The 11,294-nt window shown below is 36.0% G+C and overlaps 2 protein-coding genes across 2 annotated transcripts; one reads left to right on the forward strand and one right to left on the reverse strand.

Moving 5' to 3' along the window:
* The first annotated feature begins 1,849 nt into the window (after nt 1-1,849).
* On the forward strand, nt 1,850-6,380 carry LOC104897095 (DNA cross-link repair protein SNM1). The gene is made up of 9 exons (XM_010683916.4): nt 1,850-2,604; nt 3,424-3,604; nt 3,746-3,985; nt 4,066-4,210; nt 5,040-5,174; nt 5,280-5,346; nt 5,471-5,548; nt 5,681-5,733; nt 5,848-6,380. Exons 1-9 carry the CDS (start codon nt 2,001-2,003, stop codon nt 5,944-5,946), a joined length of 1,602 nt encoding a protein of 533 aa, XP_010682218.2. The 5' UTR covers nt 1,850-2,000; the 3' UTR covers nt 5,947-6,380.
* A 3,010-nt stretch (nt 6,381-9,390) lies between these two features.
* On the reverse strand, nt 9,391-10,959 carry LOC125498548 (uncharacterized). The gene is made up of 3 exons (XM_057395800.1): nt 10,735-10,959; nt 9,887-10,142; nt 9,391-9,827 (listed from the first exon to the last, which is right to left on the reverse strand). Exons 1-3 carry the CDS (start codon nt 10,957-10,959, stop codon nt 9,391-9,393), a joined length of 918 nt encoding a protein of 305 aa, XP_057251783.1.
* Nucleotides 10,960-11,294: the final 335 nt, after the last annotated feature.

Here is an 11,294-nt window from a genome sequence, read left to right on the forward strand (position 1 = left end):
ATAAGAGTTTATTTAGGGGTGTTCATAAAAAACCGAAACCGAAATACCATACCGAAATACCGAAAAACCGGTCTAAATGGGTGGTTACCGTACCGACAAAAAAAAATTTGAACGGTACGGTTACCGAACCGAAAAAATTAGCGGTTAAACGGTATGATTACGGTTATGATTTTAGAGTAAACGGTTAACCGAAATACCGGAATCTTTTTTTCTCTATTTAATTGTTGTGAAACATTTTCAAACAATTACATTAATTCTAATATTTGTTGCTAAGTTACAACAATTAGAGGAAGTATGTAATTATTTAGAAACTCTAGCACTAATATAAACATTGTAATTAGGAAATTAAGTGAATTCTTAGTGTTAGTTATGTTTTCCAATTGATTTATCATCCACTTTATAATACATTTTATATTAGAGTATATATAATATTAAAATATATGCACACAAAAATTGAAAATATATATTTACATTAAGTAAAACATAATAGTATAACTTAAACAATGGTTAACCGAAAAACCGTACCGAAAAAACGGTTAACCGCTTAGGCGGTAACCGGTTTAAACGGTTACGGGTACGGTTCGCAAAAAGAGCGTACCGAAACTTTCGGTTACCGAACCGAAATATTGTTTCGGGACGGTTAACTACCCATGAACACCCCTAAGTTTATTCACTCTACGACTATGACAAAAACCAAAAAAAATTATCTTTTAGGGATCTATTATAACTAGAAATCTATTATAAGTACTACTATACTGTATAATCACTTTACGGCTATGATTCACATATAAAATCACAAAGTAAAATAAAAAAACTTGATTCTTGAGATTTGCCTAAACCATACGATAACATCTAATGAACTGCTGCAAATCTACTAAAGTAGCCAACATTTTCAATGACAGCTTCTTTGCATTTGTGGCCACTCAATATCTACTTTATTTTATTTTTAAACTTTTATTATAGTGATATACTAATATGTTAGTTGACAATACCGGTCAACATGCCTTCACTTATTAGAGATGGAAACAACCATTGCAATACTAAATTTATATTAACTTTTTATGAACTTTATTAATAAATAATTAAAGATATTAAAGATAATCTAAAAATAAGGGTATAATGACAAATATTTTATCAATTTCTTTTCTACTACAATAATGGGTTTGGGCATGATTTTTAAGAAAATGAAAAAAATGTGTAGTTTAGCATAGAGGTACTCCTTTAATTAACAAGTGTAGGGGATAAGTAAATCCTTAATAAAGTAAGCGCAACTTTATGAGGCAATTTGATGAATAATTAATGATGATTTTATTAACATAAAGTAAAGGTAATATTGACAATTATAGTTGTTTTTTTTACTCCCTCCGTCCCAAAATATAGTTCTCATTTCTATTTTGGGAGTCAAAATTTAAAATCTTTGATCAAATGTTCTCTTTAATGTATACAAGAAAACATATTCATGTGGGGTTTTGTTGGATTCGTCTCAAAGTGTACATTCATAATATCAATTTTTTATATTTTTTACTAATACGAAATAGAAGATATAATAGGTCAAACATACATTTCGGAGACTGTGCAAAAAGAAATTGGAACTATATTTTGGGACGAAGGGAGTACCAAATGTTGATTGATCTAAATAGATAATTAACAAATGAAGTAGGTAAATAAAATCGTGTTGAAAAAATCTCATCTTACAATAACACAAAATTAATAATGTTAACAGAAAATTACAAAAAATATATATAAAAAACAACCCGTGCAACGTACGGGCTCCAAAACTAGTATATAACCATTGGGGTTCCTCTATAGAGTAATACAAAGGCCCCAAAATGACCATATATCTCCCGCGGCCACAAATCTATTTAAAAAGCTAAATGGCCAAAACATGAAACACTTTCAAGTTTCAAACAACACAGACACACACAGGCACACAAACACCTTCATCAACAACCCACATCAACAAAAAGTAAGAGGGTTTACAATTACAGAGGAATAAGATAATGCTTAATTCACCCAACCAAATCCATGAAATAGATGCATTTTCTGATTCTTACATCGATCCCAATTCAGATTTTGTAGAAGAACCGTCAATTTCCCTCGATGAGAACGGATTCCCACAACCTCCATTCACCGACGATGAACAACAACAACACAACAACAACAACAAAATTGATTTACCAAATGTATATGAAAATGCAGCAGTTGGGTGTTCCAAAGATGGGAGCTTTGCTTCCGATTTCTATCGATGTGGGACTGATTGGTCTAGCTTGAGTTCGAGAGTCGACTCACCTTTGAATAATAAGAAGTTAAAGCAAAAAAATCTATTCCAAATGTGGGGTTTTAAGCTGCAAAAGAATGAGGAAGATGAAGATAAGAAGACGAACAATAATGTAAATAAGGAGAATGATTATGAGACCCACCTAGGAGGTGTTCACTCTGTTAAAACTGACTCACAACATCTAAGGCTTCCTCCTTGTCTTTCACCTGGCCAATTTGGTGCCCGGAATCAATCTTTCGAAATCGATTCGAAGGCGTCTCAGAAAAGGAAATCATTGATGGGTGGAGGACAAGCTCGTCCCTGCCCTTTCTATAAGAAAATGCCAGGTTTAATGTTGTGTCATTTTGAGTTCTTGTAGAATGAATCTTATATGAGCCGATGACTTTTTGTTTGAAATTTGTGATTTGTTTTTGAGTTCCATGGTAGTACCAAGATAACACTTTTGAGCATGTGTGATTGTGCTAAAACTGTTGATACTTAATATTAACTCAATTTTAGAGACCCTTTTTTTGGTTAAGACAGAAACAGTTCTTGTCCTTTTGGGCATTATCTTTTTTCTTCTTGTTATTTAGACTCGTGGAATAGTATCATTTGTAGGTGTTGAAATGAGGCTCTGACCATTCGTTTCTGAGGATTGATGTAGTGTAGCATTAAAGGGTTTCGGGTCTGGTACCTTGGAACGGAATGTAGCATTTTTGTGGTATTATGTGTATTTGGTACTACAACATGAACAATTAGGTCCTGCTTATCTTATACTAGAACCATTTATGTTTTTGAGTTGACTACGTTTTTGCTCCATTATTTTGTCATTGATGCTAAGAATGAGATCATTTCTGTTCCTACCCGAAATTGTCAGCATATAGTGGAGTTTAAGAAGTTGGAGGCAATCAAAGAATATATGGAATGCCCTTATCAGCTACATTCTGCTGCCTAGGATTGAACTGAATGGAGAAGATGATTGTTGTAGTTAGTACTTAGTTTTACCTGATATAGTTAGATGTCTGATTGTGTTAGCTAGCTGGCACTACTTGCGAGTTGCGACTTATGCTTTATTATTAAAATTACATTTAGCATTTCTACAATTGAAGATAATTTTTCAACACATCAATAACTTGCTAATTGACAAGATGTCCTTCATTATTCAGGCACTCCCTTTACTGTGGACGCATTTCGTTATGGTGCTATCAAAGGCTGTTCTGCTTACTTTCTTAGTCATTTTCATGCTGATCATTATGGTGGCTTAAGCAAGGCATGGTCGCATGGCCCTATCTATTGCACCCCTATAACTGCTCGTTTGGTTAAAATGTGTCTCTATGTTAATCCAATGTAAACGTTCCTTCCTGTCTCTTAACACTTTTCCTTTAGATGGGTGGTTTTTTTTTTAAATCTTACCTTCATCATCTCTTTACAATCATTTTGTATAGATGGCTTCATTTATTTAATACAGTACGTTTGCATTGGCAACAGATACATATGTCCTTTGGAGTTGGATGTTGAACATATGATTAATGGTGTGAAAGTGACAATGCTAGAAGCCAATCATTGCCCAGGTGCTGCCTTGATTCACTTCCATCTTCCAGATGGACAATCTTATCTACACACTGGAGATTTCAGAGCTTGTAAAAGCATGCAAACGTATCCCCTTCTTTCAAATAAAAAGGTCAATTTACTTTACTTGGATACAACTTATTGCAACCCAAAATACAGGTAACATATGTGCTCATACGATTTCAACAGAAATCCGCTTTAGTAGTTCCACATCTTTCTTACATATATGAACACTGCAGGTTTCCTTCGAAAGAAGATGTGACGAGCTTTGTTGTAAGAACCACTAAAGCATGTCTCAAAAAGCAACCGAAGACTCTAATTATAGTTGGGGCATATAGCATAGGGAAAGAGTGTGTATATATTGCTTTATCTGAGGCGATAAAGGTACAATGCTTTAATCTTGCAGTTCGCATTACTGATTCCTTAATTTTTTATTTAAGATGGATATTTTTGTTGGGTGGATATGAAAAGCAAAAAAGGCATTATTTTACTTTATGAAATATGGGCTTAATTTTGGTAAGATAATAGTATAGTTTCTACTGATCCACACCACTATAGATTGTTAAAAGTGCATGACTGATAAGAAACTTGAGTGATACTATGTTTTTTTTCTATTATACTATGCATCACCTTTCAAGAGTCTGCTTCGTGCATGCAAAATGAGTGATTCACAGTTTAAGTTGTAGAATGATTGATCTAGTAATGTTAGTATTGAAGTAGGAAGTAATTTTCTGAACCCTGCAATTGAGAGTTTTGCACTCTTGCTTATAGATAAATGAATTAAGGTGACAGTTTACTACTTTAAAAAAACCCTTGTTTGATTTTAATTGGAATATGGGATAGAAAGAACCCAGTATATATGTCAACACACTGTAAGAGGAGCTCAGTTAATATCAAAATGCACACATCTCTCTCTCAAACAGTAAAAAAATTAGGGGACTGGCTGTTTCTGAATAACCCCCTGTAAAGGCTGATTAGTAGCAATAATAGTGAAGCAGCTCTAGGATTCTTGTTTATTTCTTCTCTACTTCAATGGGCACAGATCCTACATTATCTTGGATCACTTAATTTCTTAATTCATTCTCTTCTAATATGACTTCAAATCTATTGAAGCATCCTCTATTTTGCTTCGGAGTATCCCATAAAATTAGAAAGTAATGAATTAATTTTTCAATTGTAGCAGTGTTCTGAATATTTTACATGCTGGCTTTAGGTCAAAATATTTGCAAATGCATCAAGGAGAAGAATTTTACAGTCCTTTGATTGGCCGCAGCTTTCCAGAAACCTCTGCTCGAATGGGAAGGATACCCCTCTTCACGTTCTGCCTATTTCATCATTAAAACATGAGGTGTTATACTGACTAGGATCTTTACATTAAAAATGGTGTAATGTTTATCACTATAGACCTTTTGTTCACAATGTTTTTTATCTCCTTCTTGATCTTATGGGAAAGACTCTGAAGAACTACCTGAAGACATACGAGGATCAGTTTAATGCAGTTGTGGCATTTCGGCCAACAGGTTGTTTCCTAAATGTTGCAAATTGCTGTTCTCTATGATTTCCTAGGCATCAAAACAAAAAAAAAAACATTGATTTCCTTGAAATTCATAAAATTCTGATATGAACATGCTTACTGAGTTGTAGGCTGGACTTTCTCGGAGTCCGTTGGTAATAATTTGGATCTAATCAAACCCAATACTAAGGGAAACATCCAAATCTATGGTGAGAATCCTCCAAGCCACTTCACCCTACTCCTCATCTACTTTACCGAACCTACTCCTCACCTAATTTTACGAAGTTCCTCTTGAAATATGAAATTTCTCTCCAATCATTTGCATGCTGTTTATTCTGCAGGAGTTCCCTACAGTGAGCATTCCAGTTTTACTGAACTGCAGGAATTTGTTCAGGTTGACTGAACTCCTATAAATTATAATCCTATTGTTCTAGGTACTATGTTAAAAATTGTCTGGCATATATGTTGTTTGCACAGCTACTGAGACTTGATCATTGCTGTATTCCAGTTTCTTCGGCCCAACAAGATAATTCCAACAGTGAACATCGGAAATGCTGCTAACCGGGAGAAGCAACAATCATACTTTAGGCAGTGGTTGAATGGCTGAGGTATATATATAGAGAAAGTACAGATTCTTGCCATATGTTATGCTTAATTTTTGGGTATTGAGTGCCCAATAGAAGTTCATCCAATTCTTTGTGTATCGGTTTGTTCCTTGGTGCAACAAACCAAATATGAAAGAAACAAAAATTAACCTCACTGGCAATATAGTTTATTACTCCCCTGTCATAGGATTTCTCCGGGTGATCACAGTTGTTTAAGCATTTAAGGTCTTTAATTGCTGTAGAATACAGTGATTTGGGGCAAGAAAACGATGGTTGTTGTATAATGGTACTTGAAAATCTTGTCTTTTACCTCCAAATTAGTAAATTACTGAGGGTACTCGAGGAATGTAAATATGTAGTAAATCTTGTTTTCCCCCTTCTGATGGGGTGAATATGTAATCCTCATCGTTATTATGTCAGCTCTTGTTAGGAATCAGTGCATCATATGAACATGATCATTATTAGTGCCTATTAAAATACATCGTGATTTCTTGGTCCAATCTATTTTTATTTCGAAGGTATTTTGTACATTGGATATTGCTGTAAATTTATATACTTCCTCCGTTTTTTTTTATATGTTACACTTTCCTAAAATTGCATGGTTTTAAATAAATGTTACACTTTTAAAAATTTCCTTATTTAGTAACTTTTGCCTTGTGAAATGTCCATATTACCCTTACTAACTACCCATTTAAAAATTAAAACACTCTTAATCTACCCTATTAAATCCCTACCTAATCTAATCAGATTTTAACCATTCCCACCAAAATTAAAACACCCAACTACCTATTCATCTTCCCCATGATCATTTACTACATTCAACCCCCCTTCCCCAACTGATTCATCCCCCCCATTAAAGTTCTTCCCCAGTTCCCAACCCCTCCCATTCCCTAACCCTAAAACTTCGACCTTCTCTCTCTCCCTCAAAACTTCATCTTCTCTCTCTCCACTTCCATTTCTCCTCTTCTGATCTTCTCTTCCTCTCTCTACTGAACTTCATTTTCTCTCTCTAGATTTCTTCACTTCCTCTTCAAATCTCCCCTTAAAACTTTCGATTTCTCCATTCTTCTCTTGAATTCTTTCGATTTCTCTTCAAATCTCCCCTCAAAAGTTCTTGAACAAAACCCTAGAAAAATGCCGAAGAATTTTGTGCCTGACCTCCAACCCCTTGTTGATGCCTTGTTCCAAACTGACGATGCTGATGAGTCTGACTCTATTCGCGAGTTGATGCTTGCATTGCAGACTGGGTCTCCTTGGCCAAGGAGGCTCTATGACAGTGGAGATGCAAAGCACTTGCTTCGCCCTTATGCCTTAAGGCTTTGGGTGTGGTGGTTGATGAGTTTTATCAGGTAACGGGGTTACCAAGGGAATTCCGTCCCTCTTCTTCTTCCAACCCTAAAAAAATGAGTCCCCAAGTTAAGAAGATCTTTGACCCCAGACCTATTTCACAGAGGTTGAGGCCTAGACCTAGGGTTGAGGAAGAAGGGGATGGGGGAAAAGGTAAGGAAATTCTCCGTTCTACCCATGAGATTGTTTGTGCTTTAAAGGCTCCGTGTTTTTACACTGTTGGGAAGAATGGTAAAGTTCAAGAGTTGAAGGAGAATGAGAAGGATAAGGGGAAGGAGAAGGAGAAGGACATTTTGGGGTGTAAGAGGAAGGACAGATGTCAGTGTTTGGGTTGTGCTTCTAAGTCCTTCAACGTCTACGACGATGAAGGCACTGTTTATGCTATGTATGTTGAGTCTGATGGGGGTTTTAAGGTTTTCGATGTGGTTGAAGAACTGCTGGATGATGAGGAGGCTGAGGATGGTGAGGGTGAGCTTGAAATTCCAATGAGTCCCTGCACTTCATCAGAACTTGATCCTGATACTCATTGCTTCCTTATCAGGAGAAAGGAGAGTACTTTGACTCCCTGAGGTTCTATCATACTAACTTTTTATTGCCTTCTTTTTTTGTTGCCTTTTAAGTTAATTTGAGTCCCTGAAATTCCTATTGCTTTGCTGTTGCCTATTATTGGTTGCGTATGATATTATTTATGTTGGATTGTGTTTTTGGATGCCTATAAATATGTTGCTTGGGGTCTGATTTGGGGTTGCCTATAAATCTGTTGGTTGGGTTCTGTTTTTGGTTGGCTTATGTTTTTGGTTGGATTGTGTATATGGTTGGCTATGAATATGTTTTAGGTTGGATTGTTTATTTGGTTGCCTATGAAAATGGTGGTTGGGTTCTGTTTTTGGTTGCCTTATGATATTGGTTGGATTGTGTATATGGTTGGCTATGAATATGTTTAGGTTGGATTGTTTATTTGGTTGCCTATGAAAATGGTGGTTGGGTTCTGTTTTTGGTTGCCTTATGATATTGGTTGGATTGTGTATATGGTTGGCTATGAATAATTTATGGTTGGATTGTGTATTTGGTTGCCTATGAAAATGGTTGTTGGGTTCTGGTTTTGGTATGCTTCTGTTTTAGGTTGGATTTTGTATTTTGGTTGCCTGTTTTTGGTTGCCTTGTGTATTTGGTTTGCTATGCTATTTTGGTTTGCTGTTTTTGGTTGCCTATGAAAGTGTTGGTTGGGTTCTGATTTTGGTTGGATTATTGTGTATTTGGTTGCCTATGAATATTTTGGTTGGCTGTTTTTGGTTGCCTATGAAAGTGTTGGTTGGGTTCTGATTTTGGTAGGCTTCTGTTTTTGGTTGGATTGTGGATTTTGGTTGGCTGTTTTTGGTTGCCTTGTGTATGTGGTTGGCATGTATATTTGGGAAGCCTATGGGTGTTGGTTTGGATAGGAGGTTTGAGGATGAACAAATGGCTAATGATGTACTTCTGTTTTTGGTTGCCTTGTGTTTTTTGGTTGCCTTCTGTTTTTGGGTGCTGAGTTAAGTTAAGTCCCCCACTGTTTACACAATGAGTCCCTCTTGCTTCCCCCTTGAGTCCCAAATGTATTTTAAAAAGTAAAATCCAAATGATGAAGGGACTCATACATTGGGCTTGAAGAGCAATAGATGATTTGCTCCTTATTGGTGTTAAACCAATAAGTTGAGGTTTTAAATCATCCATTGCTTCCTCAATGAGCCATTGAATTAACCCTGATGGATTTTAAAAACACACACCTTAATTTAAACTTGTTGACATGCAAAAGAATAAAAACAACCATAATTGCTTACTTCATTAAATGCTTGCATCACTGCTTATACAAACCAGTCCTTGAACATGTACAAAATAGTCTAATAACTAAACAAGAACCCCCAAAAACTTTCTGGTTTGCTTAGAAGTGTTGCTTCATGTTGTCCATAATCTTTAACAAAAAGTAGATCATGTGTATTTGTGCAAGTAGATCCTTCATCTTCTTCTATACTAGATATATACCAAAAAGTTGCTCCCCATTCTTTTCCTTCATACACAGTGTAGTTATGTTCAAAAAAAACTTGCCACATCTTCTGCCCATTCTACTCTTGATGTGCATCTAAGTAGTCAAATGCTTCTCCTACATTCACAAACCTCTCATTCAAGTATGTAACTGCCTCATCTATCACAGCTTGGTCCACTGTTACATTTTCTGGAAGTAATCCCAATCTCTCTAACTTTCTCTTTGCATGGTGTGGATTCTTGAAATTGTTCCCCCCTTTGCACTTTAGTATTTCTACCATAACATATTGTAATTGCAACCAAGTGTACTTCAAAACTTCTGGGTCAAAGAAATCATAACAGTCCTGCACTCTTAAAATCAGTTCATCTAGGTTCTTAGGAAATGATTGATATTGTAGTGCCTGAATTGCTCTAAAAAACCCCAAGTCTAGCACATTTAAGTCAGGGGACTGAGCTGGCTGATTGATGAGTTGGATATTGAATCCATTCTGAGTTGCTGCTGCAATAAATTGTGGGTCTGATGCATGAATGTGAGGTCTAGCATTGTCTTGTTGTATGTAATTTCTTTGGACACACCTTCTGGCCAATTCCTCATTATGGCAGGTATGATAGTGTTAACTATCATATCCCTCATAACTGGTAGTGTAACACTTTCAATTGCCTTTGTCAACATAGTACCTGCCCTTCTGTTTTTTGTTGAATACTTAGCTCTTGCATACTCAACAAAAGGGTAGATACCAAATTTCCCATCATGTATCATCCTTCCCTCACTGTCCTTAATAGGTCTAGATGTGGCACACATGAACATGGCTTTTATCTTAAACCTCTTGGACTGACAGCAACTATAAGGGTCATCTTCGCAGGAAGCAAATAAAACCTTCTCATATCTGGACTTAAATAAAACCACTTCTCATCTATGTGAACAACATTTTGCATGTCAACAAATTTAGGTGGTTGTGTCCTTGTTGCTGGTAATATGTGTTGTAACACCCACTTCATTCTTTGAATCTTATGATCTTCAGTCAGTTTTGGGTGGGTGCTGCTAGTGTGACTTCTCAGCTTGCCCCGTTTCAATAGACTGTAAACAGAGGAGGGGGGGATTTTAAGATATCCAGCAAATGACCTTATACTTGTCCTCAGATTAAGTGGGACTGACTGAAGCCATTTGTCATCATATACTTTAAGCTTCCTACCACATCTTCCTGCTTTTTTGTTTCTCACATCTATGGCATGCCCAGCTTCTCTCTGTTTTTTGGCATCTTTCCATATCCTATCTAATGTCATCCTACTTATGCCATGTTTTTTGCTATTTCTGTTTTTAAACCCCATGCAAATTTACCATTTATTTCAGAGGTAAGTAGGTCATCAACCAACATTCTTCTTTTTGTTAAAGTTAAATTTGGTTTTTGGGTTGTTGAACTTACATTGTGGTCTATTTCTGTGTTTTGTTGTTCTGGGTTACCTTGGTGATTTGGTTGCTCTGATTCACTGCCATCTGCTGCTGCTGTACCTCCATCATCATCATCCTCTGTGTCATCTTCACTGTTGTAATGTGTCCACATCTCATGCATCAGCAACTCATCCTCCATGCCTTCTATTTCCAGCAGCTCTTGAAGGCCAAAATCCCCTCCCTCCTCTGCTGACCCCATGTGATTAAGCTGAAGATGATTTTTTGAAGACTGAAGTTTGAAGTTTTTTGTGGGAAACTTCAGTTTTGAACTTAGTAGAAATTTTTTTGTAATTAATCCTGTGCAATGTGTGTGCAGTGAATTGTGGGTCTAATCTGATTTTTTGTAACAAAACTAAACCATGGTGCTTAACATTATTTTCTCTCTCCTCATTTTGGAAAATAAGCCCCCATGTAATGTTGGGGGTTTATATAGAGGATAGAGTATGGTTATGGTATGCTAAAAGTAAGTTTGAAATTGGGTAATTTAAATTTTTTGCAAATTTTCATCTTTGTGAAATTTTGGAGGGAAAACAA

The sequence above is a fragment of the Beta vulgaris genome, chromosome 6 (genome assembly GCF_026745355.1).
Source record: "Beta vulgaris subsp. vulgaris cultivar EL10 chromosome 6, EL10.2, whole genome shotgun sequence".
Lineage (NCBI taxonomy): Eukaryota > Viridiplantae > Streptophyta > Magnoliopsida > Caryophyllales > Amaranthaceae > Beta > Beta vulgaris.

What these genes read in the sequence shown, in the direction of transcription:
- LOC104897095 (XM_010683916.4), top strand. Translation starts at nt 2,001, where the DNA reads ATGCTTAATTCACCCAACCAAATCCATGAAATAGATGCATTTTCTGAT. An exon ending in TGTGGCATTTCGGCCAACAG is followed by an intron (nt 5,347 to 5,470) that starts GTTGTTTCCTAA and finishes ACTGAGTTGTAG; the next exon opens with GCTGGACTTTCTCGGAGTCC. An exon ending in AACTGCAGGAATTTGTTCAG is followed by an intron (nt 5,734 to 5,847) that starts GTTGACTGAACT and finishes GCTGTATTCCAG; the next exon opens with TTTCTTCGGCCCAACAAGAT.
- LOC125498548 (XM_057395800.1), bottom strand. Translation starts at nt 10,959, where the DNA reads ATGGGGTCAGCAGAGGAGGGAGGGGATTTTGGCCTTCAAGAGCTGCTG. An exon ending in ACACAGAAATAGACCACAAT is followed by an intron (nt 10,143 to 10,734) that starts GTAAGTTCAACA and finishes AGTTGCTGTCAG; the next exon opens with TCCAAGAGGTTTAAGATAAA. An exon ending in AATGAGGAATTGGCCAGAAG is followed by an intron (nt 9,828 to 9,886) that starts GTGTGTCCAAAG and finishes TTCATGCATCAG; the next exon opens with ACCCACAATTTATTGCAGCA.